The sequence below is a fragment of the Neolamprologus multifasciatus genome, chromosome 11, assembly GCF_963576455.1.
Source record: "Neolamprologus multifasciatus chromosome 11, fNeoMul1.2, whole genome shotgun sequence".
In the NCBI taxonomy this organism is placed as follows: domain Eukaryota; kingdom Metazoa; phylum Chordata; class Actinopteri; order Cichliformes; family Cichlidae; genus Neolamprologus; species Neolamprologus multifasciatus.
Window position 1 is genome coordinate 8756194 of NC_140449.1, and position 18379 is coordinate 8774572.

Consider the following 18379-nt stretch of genomic DNA (forward strand, 5'->3'; position numbering starts at 1 on the left):
TCCAAATCATATTGTTCACTGACCAATCTAAGGGGTTATGATACGAGATATGTTAAAGCAAGATGGGAAACAGAGGGTAATCTATCCCTAACAGGAGAGGAATGGGATGGGATCTGTAGGTAGCAGTGGTCGGTAACAAGCTCCGCCTCGTGGAGGGAATTCAGTGGAAGAATGTAATTTGTTATTTTAATACCCCGACTCAAAAATCCAATTATTCTCATAACACAACATGCTGGAGGCAGTGTGGACATGCAGCAGCAAATCATTTCCACATTTTATGGGAATGTCCTCGTGTGGTTCCATTTTTGAAGGAAATACATAAGGTCCTGGAAACAATCTTTCAAAAGAAAATACAATTTCATTTTGCAGTATTGTACCTAGCTAACATAGAGAGTCTTAATCTATGCAAACCGGATAAATATTTGTTCAGTGTGCTGTTGGTGGCTTCCAAAAAGGCCATAACTCGCCTTTGGCTTAAGGAGGATACTCCTACTATAAATGAGTGGATTGATGTGATATATACTATTTTTGTTATGGAAAGAATAACTTTTAGGCTAAAGTTGCAGGCGGACTCATTTGAGGATTACTGGTTGAAATGGTTGAAATATGTACAAAATGGGAGGACCGATTTTGTATAATCTCATTCTATGTTCTGGTTTGTTTGTTTGTTTGTTTTGGTTTTGTTTTGTTTCCCCCCCACTGTGATTAATAAAACATAAATTAAAAAAAAAAGGGAGATAACTGTTATATGATGAATAAAATGTGAAAATATCTTTTAGGAAATCACAAGAGACGACCATCCAGCTTGCTATCAGTCCATAAGTTTAAAAGGCAGCCCACAGTCTAAAAAACAGCATCGATGATGAAGTGGAGGGCATTAATGCACATGGCATGAATAACTTGCTCTGTAACTGCACCATTAATGCCGAATGATATATACAAGTTTTGGAGTGACAAATGCTTTTTTCCAGAGATCTTTTTCCAGGGGACGACCTTGCTTAATTCAGTAAGACAATGCCAAACCGCATTCTGCATGTATAAACAGATCCCTGCAGTCTGGGTGCCAAGCAGGAAAAACTAATATATTTGGTGCATTATGAAATGAAACATACAACAAATGAGGCACTTAACTGTTGAGCAAAACCTTTCACTGTCAATTTTCAAAAAGCTTATAGAGCTGATGCGACTCAGTGAGAGACATGGACTTACCTCAGCTTTAGAAACATGTATAGTCATCATATTGCTTCACCAATACACTTTTTATCTATTCGTTTTAGCTGGAATGAGAATCGAGTACACTGAGAAAACCTTTTTAAGTTTGCTGCTTTAAGACTGACATGTCAGTTTTCCTATGTAAAGTGTATACAGGGAAAAACATGGTGGGAATGACCATTGCCTTTGTCCGTGCTTGGTGGCACATACATCTCTGTGCTTGTCGTAAACAAAATGAGGACATGCTCCTCATAGACAAAGAAAAAAAGATCAGGATTTTGTAAAATACGCTTTTCAAATCAATTAAATGAACACTTGAGATCTCAATGGGAAAGAAAAATCATGCTGGATATCTGTACTGATATGGACTGAGTAATGTGTTAGGGATGAAATGACGCCACATTGTTTGACGGAAATGAAAATTATCAAGCAAATCAAAGGGGAAAATGATGCAGCAGGCTAGTCCATTACCAGTAGTCCAGTAACTCAAAATGTTAGTTTGTATGGCCCCCACATGCATGTGTGTATACCTGATGGTGCTCCTAATGATACACAGTTGGTGTCTTGGGGGATCTTCTCGCAGATCTTGGGCAGGGGCGGATCTAGAATGGTGGCAAAATGATTTCTTGCCATCCCTATTTCCACCCAAGTGTTACATATGACAGAGTTGTTTATCAAAATAAGATAGCATTACCACTTTGAGCCTAGCTATTATTAACACTGAATGTAAATTATAAAACTGAATATATTACATAGTGTTAACCCCTCGCCACCATTAACAAATGGTTCAGCCCATAGTGCCGACCGGATTTATTTCTTGTTTTCAGCAACCGATGACTATGATCGTGCCAGATCACATTTTGAATCAACACCATGGGCATTTCAGATTTCACACAGGTGGTTGGTTGTCACACTCTGAAAATGGAATGAAGGTGAATTTTATAAACTCTCTGAGGTCCACGGACACACCTGACTGATTTTAGCTGATATAGCAACAAGCTGCAGCCACGCTGAGTCTCCATTTGAGTTTGTGTTGAAAGTTCGGACTTCAAAGTATACACCAGTTTTTACATTTTAATAACAGGCCACTAAATCTAGAGTTATGATGAAAAATATGAAAAATACATATGTTTAGTGCGGAAGGATTTTTTTTAAAGCATTTTCTAAGGACAGCACGAAAACAGTAAAAAAAAAAAAAAAAGTTTTTTTAACCAATTAAAAAAATGACAATATGTGGTATTTGGTTGTTTAAGAAGAGAGCAACGAGAGAGCGAGAGAGCGATGTCAACAGCGAGTTTTGAGATGTGGGAGATTTGTGACGTTAAGCGTGGAGTAAAGACCACAACATCACTGTTTTACCAGCGGATAAGGGAAGATGCACCGTGGTCCTAAACACTACAGATTACCATACAAAGATCACTACTCTCCTCAGTGACAACAATACCTACGAAGCCTTAAAGCGAGACCCCACAAGCAGCTACAAAAAGAAAGTTATAGCTTGCCTTCAAGACTTGGAAAAGGACAAAATCATTGACCGCCTTACTTATCACCGCCTTTACCCAGGGGATGCCATACCCTGCATTTACGGACTTCCAAAAATCCACAAGGAAGCTGTCCCACTCAGACCCATAGTGAGTAGCATAAACTCAGCCACTTATAACATTGCAAAACACCTTGCTACCATCCTTGCTCCTCTCGTGGGGAACACCCCACACCACATCAAGAACTCCACCGACTTCACTGACAAGGTCCAGAAACTTACCCTGGATCCAGATGAAACCATGGTGTCCTTTGATGTAGTCTCTCTCTTCACTTGCATACCCACCACGGAGGCAGTGGAGACTGTCAGAAAACAACTACAAGAAGACAGCTCTTTGGAGGACAGGACCAACTTCACACCCGATCAGATTTGCACACTGTTAGACCTCTGCCTCACCACTACATATTTCAAATACAACGAAGGCTATTACAGACAAAAACATGGCTGTGCCATGGGCTCCCCCGTGTCACCTATTGTAGCCAACCTTTACATGGAGGAAGTGGAAAGGAAGGCTCTTGGCTCTTTCAAAGGAAGAGTACCCAGCCACTGGTACAGATATGTAGACGACACCTGGGTCAAAATCAAGACACAAGAAGTGGAATCCTTCACTGCGCACATCAACGCTGTGGATAAAAACATCAAGTTCACCAGGGAAGACACAAAGGACGACTGTTTGCCTTTCCTGGACTGCGCTGTGCACATTGAAGAGAATGGCAACCTCAACATCGAAGTTTACCGGAAGCCCACACACATGGACCAGTACCTCCTGTTTGACTCCCATCACCCTCTGGAACACAAACTTGGAGTGATTAGGACCTTACACCACCGGGCAGAACATGTTCCCTCTAAGCCTGAAGGGAAAAAGAAGGAACACAAACATGTAAAGGAAGCACTCAAAACGTGCGGCTATCCTAAATGGGCATTCTTAAAGTCAGCAAAGAGGCACAGAAAAGAAGATCAGACACCAGCGAGGGAGGATAAGAAGGACAGACGCAACAACATTGTTATCCCCTATGTAGCAGGTGTATCAGAGAAACTCAGGAGGGTTTTCTCCAAGCATGACATCCCGGTGTACTTCAGACCCAGCAACACACTCAGACAAAAACTGGTTCACCCGAAAGACAAAACGCCAAAACACAGACTTAACAATGTGGTGTATGCCGTACAGTGCAGCGAGGAATGCCCAGACCTCTACATTGGAGAGACCAAACAGCCACTTCACAAGCGCATGGCACAACACAGAAGAGCCACCTCGACAGGACAAGACTCAGCTGTCTATCTGCATCTTAAGGATAAAGGACACTCTTTCGAGGATGCCAATGTTCACATTTTGGACAAAGAGGACAGATGGTTTGAAAGAGGAGTGAAAGAAGCCATCTATGTCCACTGTGAACGGCCATCTTTGAACAGAGGCGGTGGTTTACGACACCAACTCTCTGCCATCTATAATCCAGTTTTGAGATCCCTTCCCAGACGCCTTAACACCCACTCACATCCTGGGCCATCTGACCTCAGGAATTCGCATGATAAGGTGGGGCCAGGTTTCACAATGAACTCACCTGAAACTCTGGCTGATTGGGACCCACACCCAGTTCCACACCTTGGCTCAGGCGATTAGAGGATCATCAGGGGGTCCTTTTGTCCCTCTGTGGGGGGATACTCCCACTAGGTTTATATCTGGGACTCTCCACCATTTGACCTTAGAATTGAAGAAGCTTCTCGGATGAGAGGTGAAACGTCTTCAAGTAACTTAAAGAAGTCCAGACGCTTTTCTTTGCAAGCTCCTTTGACTACGATGACCTGGATGACTGAGAACCTTCACAGACGTGGAGTGTACAGTTAGTGTGTTTTGTATTCGTTGTTTTGTTTTGTGTGTCAGTGAGGGCACTAATGAATGTCACAAAGGCAGATTGTCATGTAAACACTGTCTCCAGGTGGAGTGATACACCTGTTGTCAGGCCCGCAGGGTTTATCCCTGTGGTGTCTCCTCTGTCTTGAGGCGGACACACTATTTATTTTATTTTATTTTTACTGTCACAAATAATTTGTGGGTCATCTTATTGTGACACCTGATTGTTCTCTCATTTTAGTTATAGCAGTATTTTTATATGGTTGTATATAAAAAACAAAAACAAAAAAAACAACAACAACAAACCACCAGATGCATTAGCTGCATTTTTAGATAAATAGTTACATATAACTTTATTGTTTACAAAATTTGTGCATAAATTTTCAAAATTTACAATTTATATTTGCATTTCAAGTTATGAAAATAATTTACTAAACATGTCTGTGGTTTTTACAGTAAAAAATGTAACTACTAGGATTTTGTTTTTTGTGTGATTCCATATCAGTTATGTTAACATAATATGTCAATGAAAAAATAACTGTAAATTCAGATTTCTAACACTTTGTGTAAATTTAAGCATGTAACAATTTGATTATTTCTAACAAAAATAGTGTAAAACCTAAGCTAGACTTGTTTGTAAATAAACCACCCCATGTTGTGTAGCTTTCTGGATTTTATACTTATTGGGCTACATACTTATTTATTATACAGGCTATACAGTACATAAAATCAAAATTCACATGTTTTATGTAACTGAAATGTTTAATTATGTGGGCTACAGAAAATAATTACGTCATAGACCATATTTATATGAAATGTGTATAATTACTGCGTTTGAATCGTTTTAACCATATGTAACACCTGGGGTCCGTTCTTCGTACCTCGCTTACTACATCCAAGATCAAATGACACATCCAAGATTAAATCATCGCGCCAACTTTGAGCTCGCTATTCCGGTTCTCCGAACCGAAACCTGTTGTTGACGATTAGTACAGCTGGATGAAGTAATGTGAGATCACTGGGTGGCTTAAAAGGGGCTCCGCATCGATAGTAGAAACATTGATCGGCAACCCTTTGATTGGTCGGCGAAAATGTCGAAGGAGCGCGCTCAGTATTTTTCGGCAGCAGAGCAAGAACTCTTGATTGAGGGATTTCAGGAGTTTCAGAGTTTAATTAAAACGCAAGGGAACACTGCAAAGGCTGCAAAAGCAAGGAGAGAGGGCTGGCACACAGCAAATTCAAAAGTGTTAAATGTTTTGGTGTTAGTAGTCTTAGAGTTAATTTTACTCTAAGTAGAGTCACATTCTTTTAATGTAACTCTGAGGTGTAAAATGATAGTAGTTAAAATCGAGTGTTAAAAATTAGTGTTTCTATTTCAAATCTGGAGGTGTTACAATGGAAACATTAACTCTTGACCTCTTAACTCTGAACTCCTACAGGGGCTATGACACCAATAGAGTAAATTCACAGACTCCGCCCCCAGCACGGCTCCAATCGAAGCTGAAGTGAAGCCGTTTCAGAACATTTTGCTCTACATATTTGAGTTGTTTGCCATGCTTGGTAAGTCATTTTTTCAAAGATTGTTTCAATTATTATTATTAGCTTTTACTTCTGTGGCTCTTTGGAGTTGAGACAAAGCTGTGTGAAAGGCATTAGCCGTGTTGCTCGGTGATAGCATAATATTCTGTTTTAGCTAGCTAAAAGGTATTGTTTGCGGGCAAATACCACAGCCTTGAAAAAAAGCTTGCATGTGAATTTTCAGTTAAATCTTTTGGTCAAATACACATAAAACAATGTCTAGAATGTGAAATGTTGATATAATGGTGCTAATTGAAGCCTGAAAACGATCTCCCATAAAAAACGAGCAAACAGCAGTAGCAGATGTCCCAAGTCCCGACTGAGTTCTACGTTAGCACTTAGATCCCTCCAGAGTTTTGTGCACACGATTTAGGTAAAAATGAAAAAGGTTTTACATTTAGTTCAGTATTACCTGTTGCCTGTGTCCTTGTCTTTTGGGAAAATACTTTACACAAGTAATGGCTCAAAGGATTCCTTTTTTTTTTTTACTGTGCTGCAATTGATTTGTGCCATTAATTAGTGTCAACTAATTTTTATTCAATCTCCACATAGGATATGCTTGTGAAGATGGAATATGGGGGAGAGCAGGAGTGCGTTGAAGTTCCACAAAGTGATGAATGAAGGACATGCGTATTGTATTTTGTATTGAAGAAATAAGTGATGAGAATGCTGTTATTTGCATTTACCAGCTCACCTATGTCAGACCTTTTGATAAACAAAATTCTAATGAAAGTGAGAACATGTACACTGTTACATCTTTCAGAAAATGTTTTGAAATTGTGGTGCACAGTTCAGAATAAATGTTTTTCAAAAACCATTGCATCTTTTTAGTAAATGTTTATTTCCAAAATAAATTTCTAGAAGTTCAGAACAGTAAAATTCCCGTTTTTTAGAATTAATTAGAAGATAACTCTTTCGTAGTTAAACTAAAATACTCTTTGAGAGTTAATATATAAACTCTTAACACCAAGTGTTAAATTATCAACTCCAGAGAGATTTGGTGTTTAACACTAAATCAGAGTTAACGTACCAACTCTCCAAAAAGAGTTAAATTAACACTCTCTGGTGTGGACCCATATAGACACTTTAAAAGTGTTGAAATCAAATCTGACAGTGTTAATTTGGACATGCTGGATTTGCTGTGCAGAAAGTCGCTGACAAATTAAACTCGTAAGTAATTTATTATATTATATTACATTATATCATATTATATCATATTATATTATATTACATTATATCATATTATATCCTATTATATTATATTACATTATATCATATCATATTATATTATATTACATTATATCCTCTTTCACATTAGAGCCACAACAGGACCCACTAGAACATGGGAACAAGTAAAAGTGAAATATAAGAATATTCTACAGAATGGTAATATTTATCACTTATATTGCTTTTAGTCTCTTGAAAAGAGACCCTGAAATAATCTGTTTGTTTGTTTATAACAGCAACCAAGAAAAGGGCAGAGCAAAAAAAGACAGGTGGTGGTCCTGCACCCCCTCGTCACACCCCGGCAGAGGAGCTGGCCCTAGGGTTGAATGCTCTCCTTATCAATCTTGCACCTTCCGCAATGGGTTGCTCGTGTACAAATGGACAGGACATGGCTGCGACAGACTTCCCAAATCCACCTTCGCTTTTATAGCCGTGGTCTCTCATCTTGATTACGCGAAGTAATTTACTATTACTACTCTAAAATATGAATCACATCTGAAATAATCAAATACATGAAATAGAATGATTAATAGTACATTTCCCTTTTTTTTTAGGAAATGACCTGCATGTATCTGTATGAAAACAATAAAAGAATCAAATACTGCACTATCTTTAGTTACATTGATTATATTTATTTATGGAAAAACAGTGGAAAAATATCGCTGTTGCTTTCGTATAAATGAAGCGGACATACCTGGAGTGGCCGCGATCTAATCCTGTTTACATAAAGTAAGCCTGCTCCCAAGCAGGTTTACGCTTACGGATCTGTTGCTATGACAGCAAGTCCCGGATGAGCTTCGGAGAACTGAACGATCCCAGATCACGCGAAATCGTCAACAATCAAATCCAGCTAACTTACTTAGCGAGGTACGAAGAACGGACCCCTGCATATGTGTGTTTTGTTTTTGTTTTGTTTGTTTGTTTGTTTTTTAAAGGCTTTGATTTTGCCACCCCATTTGTTTTCCATGCCACCCTAAAAAAATTATCTAGATCCGCCCCTGATCTGGGGGCCATTCAGTAGTATCAGTTCAGTGGTGTTTATGTGTTGATACACAATAACTTGATGTAAAGCCTTATTAGTCCAACAGAAACAAAAATAAGCAGCAATTTATCAGCATTTAAAAAATAAAAAAAAGGGTTAAGCAAAATAAATGATTTGTTATTTAGGGTTAATTTTAATTTTACCTGCACATGATGGTTTGGCAAACAAAACAAGCACTCCTGATAGTTTAGGACACGCTTTTTGGTAAATATATCTTATTCTCAGCAGTTATATTAGAAACCACAGGTATATAGTTTCAATCAAAGTTTCATTGCCACGCCTTCATGGCTTACATGACTGAGCCCGTCTATCCTTTCACCTGTTCTTTCGTGTTTCCTGCCTCCTCATCCTCTCATATTTCTACTAACTTACAAAACTTTTTCCCGGCAAAAATATTTTTTCTTTTACTTTGATTACAGTAAAAGCACAACTGAAACAAATAAGATTTGTGTTCCAGTAAGCCATGTAAGTGAGTCAGTGTGCACACCACAAGAATGCTGGATCTACTCCACCCAAATGGAAAGCAGTTCTTGTCTACATGTAGCAGAACGCTGGATGGACATTAGAAAGACCTGACATATTTACTGGTTAGCTTGCAATTGAGATTTGTGCATATGGATAAAGGGGTGGCAAGATGCTGAAAGGGGCTGGGAGATTAAGTTAATGGCAGCTGGACAACTGACTGACATAAAGCTATACAAATATGTGAGAAGCCAGCTGTCAGTGTGACATGCTGATGCCAAATGGAATCTGATACTGAAAAGAAAAAAACAAAACGGATTATAGTCATGCTGGTAGCACTAAAAGTGTGTAAAGTGCTTAGCTTTAGTTTTATAGAGGAAAATAAAACATTATCATATAACTTGTTGACCAGGTAAAACTTTGCACGATCTGTTTCTGGGTGATTTTAAAACTCAGGCAACCACAATTAGAAACAAGAACTTCAGTCAAATGTCCAGTCAAATGTCCAGGCAAAGGAAGGAATATTGCACAATAGTTCATTCCTGTGAGCGAAACACACAAACATAGCTGTGGAAGCTAACCCTTTAAGAACAGAGGTTGTACAAGTAACCACTTGCTTGCTACAAGAAGAGAAGTTTTCAAGATTAAGACACTCAAAGTCGCTTCTCGTGGCTTTTGTAAATAAGTTAATTTAGTGATTGCAGTAAGAGATAATTAAAGACAGTAGTGCTTATATAACTCATGCTCTCAGTCATTTAATGTCATTATTTGCTTTTCAGGGCTGTTAAGAGGTGATGGTCATAAATAAACAAGTCAGAGGGAGTGTTACTCAGGAGAGCATGGAGCTATTTTCGTATCATTTACAAGGAAATGAAAGCAAACAGAACAGTTTGTGTACAAAGACAGGAAACAGGTCTGCATACAAGGCGGGGCTAAGCTCCACTGTTTTATGTAGAAAACTATTTATTAGATATATCTAGGATGAGTATTTTAATACTTTGAATTCTGTTGTTGTTTTTATAGTACATTTTTACATGCATACTTTTTCATGCCATGTGGATGCCAACAATACTTCACCAGTGAAACCTGGACTTGTTCCCTGTGAGTGTGAGTCAGGGGAGGAGGAGCACATTTCAATCGTTTATAAGGAAATGAAAGTGAGCATAGCAGCGCAGTCAAAAGTCAAACTTTTAAAGCCAGCATAGTTTGTTTTAAAGAGGCAGCAGAACAAATAGGAATTTATGTCCATGAAGGTAAGGATCAAGTCCTTTAATAACATCCATTTAATTATGTTTATTCAAAGTAAAGTGAATGATTAAAACTTGTTGATTAGACTTTTACGTGGAAGTTTAGTTGACAGCAGCATCGGGGTCACTCTATCATCATGTTGTTAGCCTTGTTTTGTTATTTTTCTGGTGTGTAATGGCTCATATTAGTAATTCTATGAATTAATAATAGGTATTATTATTGATACTCAATAGATTTCAAACTCATGCTCCAGGAATGGCCGCAGCCAGCAGTTTTCTGACAGAAGATCAGCTCCAGTGCTCCATCTGCCTGGATGTCTTCACTGAGCCTGTTTCTATTCCATGTGGACACAACTTTTGCAAAGCCTGTCTCACCAAACACTGGAAAGACAAAGAGCAACGTCAGTGTCCACTGTGCAACGAGAAGTTCAACAAAGAGCTCAAACTTCGTGTCAACACCGGATTCAGGGAGGTTGTGGAGAATTTTAAGACGCTCCATGTAACAGCTGAGAATAATTCTCCACTCCCACCTGGACAGGTGCCATGTGATTATTGCTCTGGCAATAAGTTCAGAGCCTCTAAAACCTGTTTAGACTGTTTGGCTTCTTTCTGCGAGACACATTTAGAGCCTCATAAGAGAGTCGCTACCTTAAAAAGACACAGACTGACTAATCCTCTGCATGACCTGGAGGACAGAATATGCACAAAACACAACAAAATTTTAGAGTTCTTCTGCAGGACAGAGCATACTCGTGTTTGTACCCTGTGTACGGAACACAGCGCTCACGATACTGTCCCTTTGGAGGAAGAATATGTAGATAAAAGAGCTCAGATGGGGAAGGAAAAATTAGAAGAGCCAGAAATTAAACAAGAACAAGCACAGAATTATCAGAGGATAAAACTGAAAACACAGAGGAAGAAGAAAAGCAAAGGTAAAGCAAAAGCAGAAGTGCCTAATCCGATAGTAGGCCCTCCTCCTCCTTCTTTTCTCGCTGAGGAGCCACGGCATATGGGTGGCTATTCCTACATCTCTGAAAATAAGGGCTTGTCTGAAGGGAGATTTTACTACGAGGTTTATGTTGGAGGGCAGACCGGCTGGGTTTTAGGAGTTGTCCCGGAGTCTATGCAAAGACAAAAGAAATTCAGACCAAACCCCAGGAATGGAAATTGGATTGTAAGGTCAGGAAGTAACTACTGCAGATGTCAACGATGCCTGCAAATGCCTGTTTTAAGAAGAAGGCCTGAAAGAGTCATGGTGTTTGTAGATTATGAGCAGGGATGCTTGTTCTTCTATGATCCAGACAATGCAATGATCGTGTACTCTGTTACTGGCTGTAACTTCAGCGAGAGGATCTTCCTGTTCTTTCGTCCTTTTGAGAAACTCAGCTGTGTACAGAGGCGGCAACGGAAGTTCCGAGAAATTTTTCAAGATCCAGAATCGATATACTGGATGTTTGTTTTGATATTCGTGTCTCTGATTTTATATTGGACGTCATTGAATAAACGAGAGGACTAATCTGATCCTACCATTGATGTGATTTAATTTCATGTCAGTGCTGGATGCTTGGAAACAATGATGTGGACCTTTGCTTTTTAATTTACTACTTTTTAAACTTCCTACTAAAAAATGTTTTTCAAGAGTATTTCTTAAAGCATCATTTTTTTTTTTTTTCATCGTTACTCTTCATAGTGAGACAGAGATGGATATCTTTTCCTGTATGAGCTGGAACACTAACAAGCTGTGGTCAGTGTGCTTCCAGCTGCGTAGTGATTAAGGAATCTGCCACTTAACCATGTGCAACAATATGATGGAACTTTATATAGAAAATGTCAGAAAATCACAATAAATGCTTTTACAGCTGTAACATTATCATTTTTGAGTACATTATTATTGCACGACATGAAAAATGATTCAAGAGCATGGTAACACCACTTGGGGGAGCAATATGCTCACGTTTTCTAATACCCCCTCATACATTCACAAATCACTGAAGTCAGATGATATACTGTATACCGTACAACTAAACAGTACTTAATGTAGCTAAACCACCACATTGGGTTTTAATTTCAATTTTAAAAAAAAATAAAGCTCCTTGGAGACTTAAGGTAAAAGCAATTTGTTCGCTGCTCAGAAATTAATGTTTGAGATTTTATATTTAGCAGCCCTGCCACATAATTAACTGGAGAGAAATTTCTAAGATAACCATAATGAAAGATAACTTTTCATTTTGCATTATCAGCTCAAAATTTCTATTTGCAAGGCAGTCTCATGGTCAGTCCTGCTGACATTCCCAATAGCCCCAGTTATAGTGTTAATGTCAGTATCATGCCAGCATGCTGAACTAAGAACATTATACAAGCTGAAATAATAATAACTCATACAGTGTTGATACATAAAAGGTTTCTTTATGTCAGTGATACTGTATTGACTTAAGATTTTAAATTGTATTCTGCATGTTTTTCAAGTTGTTACTGTATTGTTGTTTACATGTTACTGGTTTTCTGGTTTATTTCGCATAAGATGGAATCCATTCACTTACTTTTTCTATGCAAATCCCTCAAAAACTTCGTATTCGTATCAATATATATATATATATTTTTTTAGAGTAAATACAACTGACTGCAACATAACAAGCTTAAAATCCTATAGCCACATGTTAAAACCACACATCTCCACACACCTCTGGACAGCAATCGGAAGCACCGGCCACACTGTCAGCCCCCCCTGATTTGAGCTATGAACTAAAGTTTCCACTGAGGAGGTATTTTAGGAAACTGTGGCAGTCCCACAGGGAATATTAGGGTTTTCCATTATGACCGCCCAGGTTGGGTTCATGGAGAGAGGTCAAAGAGCCACCTCCCACTGTCAGCAGAGTTCACAGGGTTTGGTAATTCCCATGTCCCAACACAGACATCTTAACGTTTCAAAAGGGAATCCTTTGGAAGAGGTATTTCCCAAAACACGTGCCTGAAAAATAAAATATGTTAATTTATTTCTGGGAAAAAGCCTATTTTTGTCATTTAAATCTGTGCTTTCTCAAACTATATTACCAAATTCTAAATTCTTCTTCTTCTAACTTCTTCTTAATGTAGAGCAGACATTGTTAGTCAAGTAATATTTTGCAAATCCAGAATCTGACATAGTCACGTAACAAATTCCCGTAGACATCAAGTACAGCAGATGTGGGACAAAGATCTACCACGCGTTCAGCAGCATCAGTAGCACGTTGTGTCCTGTGAGCTTTATTCGCAAGCTGCAAGTTTTATATTAAAAACTTGCACGTGTTTCCCATTTTGCTCAAACCAATTGAAAATGATATTTTATCCTACCTTCATCCCAAAAGTAAGAATGATTCCAAATGCAGATTTTATCATTGCATGGCAATAAAAAGAACAAAGCTTTCATACAAAAAATACACCTTTATTTCAAATGCTGGGTTTTGCCATTTTTGTTCAGAAACGTACAAAAAGAAGCCGAAAAGAATCAAGCAGAAAAAATATATACAATTTGTGTTTAATATTACCAGTTAACTGTGTATTCAATACACACTCGGTCAAACAGGCTACACAGCAAGTATTTACAAAACCTTTGTCATGATCAAAATAGTTATGTTACGTGCACTACTTTAAATAAAAATACAGAAACAAGTCCACTAGAAATAAAAAGCGTACATTTAAAACAGAGGCAAGATTTCAGGACAATGTTAGAAATGGCACTTAGACACCACAGTGAACTCTCTTTCACCGGTTGAGCTTTTGTTTGCAACCATGTCCAAAGTAAACAGTTCAGCTATTTCAAAAACGTGTCTCACGGTGGGAGAAAAGGTTACTGATCGCCTCTGGTTGTAACCTTTGCTCTCACTTTCCTCTTTTCTGTCTGTTTATCAATATGAATTTTAACCCAAGTGTCAAGCTGTACAGTAACATTTATTCTGATACAGGGTATTCTTGCGTTTATTAGCAATAAACACTATGTTGGAGAAAGGCTTCGTACAGTCATGACACAACCCTGTGCTTGTATATCATCATACTACTCTACCTCTTTAATAGAGGGTGTTTAAAAGACTCTTTACAGCCTACACTCATCTGTCCAAATCTATTATGGAAGGATTGCAGTATGCTGTATCTGATCTCCAAAAGTGAAGAGGCATCAGATGGAATCCATTCCAGTCATAAGGTTTAAGTGCTTTCATCGTACTTAATAAAAGTAAAGATTTTTTTTATCTTCCACAGGATGTGAAACAATTCCTCACCAGGGGAATCAAAAAATGAATACATGTACCACAATGGGCAGATGTCAGATGTGTACATGTCCCAAATTATGGCTCTATTGAATATAGTGTGTATAATGGGAATTGTTTAAAATAAGTTCTTCATTTATACTAAAGATATAGATGGTTTTAAAACAGAGTCATCAGCCCCACTCTGGTGATAATTGTGATCTCCCTAATAAACTTTTGGGTACTCCCTGATCTATATTTGCATGCCAGTGTAACCCAGCTCTGAGGGCGGCCACGCAGCATTGTCTCGAGGGCAGTGGCGGTGGCACACGCACGTCGTGATCACCATGAGGGGCCTCCGTGTAGTTTTCCCATTAGCACACTGGAACTCCACCAGTGCGGTTTTGGTTCTGTGAGGGGTGCAGCAGCGTCCGTCTGTGCAGGAGCCACAGAACCGAGGTTTGTAGGCTTGGACGCTGGTGCAGTTCTTATAGGAGAAGTGAATGGCTTTGCTGCTCCTCACCATCTTCTGGCACCTACTGCCTCTCTGCAGGGAGCGGTAGATACGACAACTCAGTTAATGTGCGCTACATCGCTCTGGAAAATAACTCCATTCTTGTGCTTTGTCGTTGTGAAATTAGCTCATGCAGTCAAGTTACGCAAGCTAAAGAAAAGGAAGAAACCTCTACTCAGATTGTACCTTTTGTGCGAGCTGTGTCAGCTGCACCTGCTGCTCATCGCAGGGTCTAATCATACACAGCCGACTCTGCTTCACCATCTCACACCGGCTGTTCTTATTTGTGACCCTGGTGGACACCCCCATGCCGCACGTTTGAGAGCACGCTCCCCACTCTGTAGTCTGCTCAATGCAGTTCAGGCTCCGGTCCCAAGCGTCAAAACTCACAGTTTCTTCCTGACGGTAGGCTGAATGAAACACAGAAAGGCAGTTTAGACAGAAATCTAAAAGTAAAAGCTTCAAAGCGTATTCTGGAAAAGCCAGTGATCACCATGTGCCTTGGCGTGTTTAAGAGACCATGCTCAGGTTGCACATTCCAGACTCATGTTACAACACTGTCTCTTTGTTCTGTGCTTCCTCGTCCTCAAATCTTACTCTAATTTCCTCTTTTACTCCTCCTCCTGGTTCTTACTACCTTAACTCTAAACATGTCAAAGAAATATGTGAAACCTTTTACCTTTGTGTCTCACAGAGGAGCGACTCCAATTTCAAAAAACAATGTGCAGCTTATGTACACCTCAGTATAAACAGCCCATCTCATTTCATCCTACTTGCAATCTTCTCACCTGCCATGGCAAAGCCGCCCAGTGCACTGGCCCCAGCCTGGGGCTCACACACCCACTTCTCGCAGCACTCTCCAGGCACCTGGATCCTGCGCGGCATGGGGCAGTCTGGTCCAGGCAGCATAACATCCACGTTGCAGCGTGACACACATGCTACCTGCCCGTCGCGGCATATACACTGGTACTTACAGCTGGGGAAAAAGGTCTGACCGTTCTGGTAGACAGAGCCGTCTATAACACACACAGCTACCTTGGGAGCTGGAGGAAGAAGGCAAAACAACAAGAGAGGACAAAACTATGAAGGGTTAAGCTATGATTTTGAAAATTCTTTGTAGTAGCCCTAATATCATCCCATTCACCTGTACAAATACCAGTCCTCTTGTTGATGTCAGCTGAGTAGTCACATTGGAGCCCTTTACGTGTGTCACAGGGGTTCATGTCAGAGCACGCCTGCCCTTTTTGACGGGCGCACACCAGGCAGCAGATGCAATCATCCAGAACCAGAGGCACCCCAGGGGGACACGTGGGAGGCTCTTTAGGGCACTGGCATCGACGTGGACACACCTGGCACCAGACTAGTGTAAAAACCTATGGAAAAAAACAAAAAATGTATTTCACAAGTTAGTAAATCTCCATTTTTAAACTGATTGCGAGTAAAACAAAAATCTAAAAATATACATCAAATATATATAAAAGTATTTAAAATGATTTAACTACCTGGAATTAAATAATAAAACACTTTCTATGTTAAAACCTAAAGTCCTACAGGGATATTTCATTACCACTGTGATTCCTACCTGTGCTGTGACGAAGAAAACAAATACCACTCTATCCACCACACTGACCATCTTCCTGCATAGAATCAAAACTATTTGCAGCCTAAAAAACGTTCAGTTGTCTTCAGGGTCCGATTTGAGTCCTTTGGTTCAGGGTTTATTCTTCCCTCCACTCTGGCTGTGTGATGTAGCAGAAGGTGTCTTTGTCGTTCTGGTCAGAGTTCAGAAGAGGAGGACCTTAAATACAGCCCAGCTGTCCTGCTGGCACCATGACGACAAACAGGAAGGAATGCTGGAAAGATCTCCCAGACTGCTGGACGAAGGCAAGGGCTGCATTTTATGGAGCGATCGGATCAAATACGTGCCACGAACCCAACAGAGGATCCAGCTGACACAAGATTGAATTCTCCGAGGAAACGTTTTTATTTTATTCAGCTGAATTAATCATAAATTATATTTGTGCATTCAGTTGATTGCACAAGAAACAGCCATTTTTGTTACATACACTTTTATTATAACTATCTATATTATAGGTTCCTTTTGTTGCAGTCCAAGATGTTAATATCATATACAGCAGGCTGGCTCTTACTTTTAACCCTTTGACCTCTTTCCTTGAACCGTGCCTTGGAGGTCACAGTGAAAAACCATGCTATTCCCTGTAGACTCATTTCTATTTCTTTAAATAGCTGCACAGTGGAAACATTTGGTTCATCAGCAGCTTGGAAAAGCAGGGAGATGACAAAAACACATCTGTCCTGAGGTGTATTATGGTGTCTTCTCACCAGACATACAGTGGCTTGCAAAAGTATTCTCCCCCTTGAACTTTTCCACATTTTGTCACATTACAGCCACAAACATGAATCAATTTTATTGGAATTCCAGGTGAAAGACCAACACAAAGTGGTGTACACGTGAGAAGTGGAACGAAAATCATACATGATCCCAAACATTTTTTACAGATAAATAACTGAAAAGTGGGGTGTGTGTAATACTTTGTAGAACCACCTTTTGCTGCAATTACAGCTGTCAGTCTTTTAGGTTTTGTCTCTACCAGCTTTGCACATCTAGAGACTGAAATCCTTGCCCATTCTTCTTTGCAAAACAGCTCCAGCTCAGTCAGATTAGATGGACAGCGTTTGTGAACAGCAGTTTTCAGATCTTGCCACAGATTCTCGATTGGATTTAGATCTGGACTTTGACTGGGCCATTCTAACACATGGATATGTTTTGTTTTAAACCCTGGCTTTATGTTTAGGGTCGTTGTCCTGCTGGAAGGTGAACCTCCACCCCAGGCTCAAGTCTTTTGCAGACTCCGAGAGGTTTTCTTCCAAGATTGCCCTGTATTTGGCTCCATCCATCTTCCCATCAACTCTGACCAGCTTTCCCGTCCCTGCTGAAGAGAAGCACCCCCAGAGCATGATGCTGCCGCCACCATATTTGACAGTGGGGATGGTGTGTTCAGAGTGATGTGCAGTGTTAGTTTTCCACCACACATAGCGTTTTGCATTTTGGCCAAAAAGTTCCATTTTGGTCTCATCTGAGCAGAGCAGCTTCTTCCACATGTTTGCTGCGTCCCCCACATGGCTTGTGGCAAACTGCAAACGGGACTTCTTATGGTTTTCTGTTAACAATGGCTTTCTTCTTGCCACTCTTCCATAAAGGCCAACTTTGTGCAGTGCACGACTAATAGTTGTCCTATGGACAGATTCCCCCACCTGAGCTGTAGATCTCTGCAGCTCGTCCAGAGTCACCATGGGCCTCTTGGCTGCATTTCTGATCAGCGCTCTCCTTGTTCGGCCTGTGAGTTTAGGTGGACGGCCTTGTCTTGGTAGGTTTACAGTTGTGCCATACTCCTTCCATTTCTGAATGATCGCTTGACCAGTGCTCCGTGGGATGTTCAAGGCTTGGGAAATCTTTTTGTAGCCTA

At 39.9% G+C, this 18379-nt stretch overlaps 2 protein-coding genes across 5 annotated transcripts; one reads left to right on the forward strand and one right to left on the reverse strand.

Moving 5' to 3' along the window:
- The first annotated feature begins 2023 nt into the window (after positions 1-2023).
- Positions 2024-13580, forward strand: LOC146507789 (E3 ubiquitin-protein ligase TRIM39-like). 4 transcript variants are annotated; one of them, XM_085178761.1, is made up of 3 exons: positions 2052-2144; positions 8868-10163; positions 10392-13580. In XM_085178761.1, the coding sequence occupies exon 3, from the start codon at positions 10414-10416 to the stop codon at positions 11671-11673; it is 1260 nt and encodes a 419-aa protein (XP_085034887.1). In that variant the 5' UTR covers positions 2052-2144; positions 8868-10163; positions 10392-10413; the 3' UTR covers positions 11674-13580. The 4 variants fall into 4 exon arrangements, with proteins under 4 accessions (XP_085034890.1, XP_085034888.1, XP_085034887.1 ...); XM_085178763.1 differs by having other exon boundaries at positions 10412-13580; XM_085178764.1 differs by lacking the exon at positions 8868-10163 and having other exon boundaries at positions 2024-2144; positions 10412-13580.
- Positions 13555-17423, reverse strand: LOC146507790 (CCN family member 3-like). The gene is made up of 5 exons (XM_085178767.1): positions 16474-17423; positions 16036-16264; positions 15680-15934; positions 15078-15301; positions 13555-14924 (listed from the first exon to the last, which is right to left on the reverse strand). The coding sequence occupies exons 1-5, from the start codon at positions 16522-16524 to the stop codon at positions 14631-14633; spliced, it is 1053 nt and encodes a 350-aa protein (XP_085034893.1). The 5' UTR covers positions 16525-17423; the 3' UTR covers positions 13555-14630.
- Between the last annotated feature and the right edge of the window lie 956 nt (positions 17424-18379).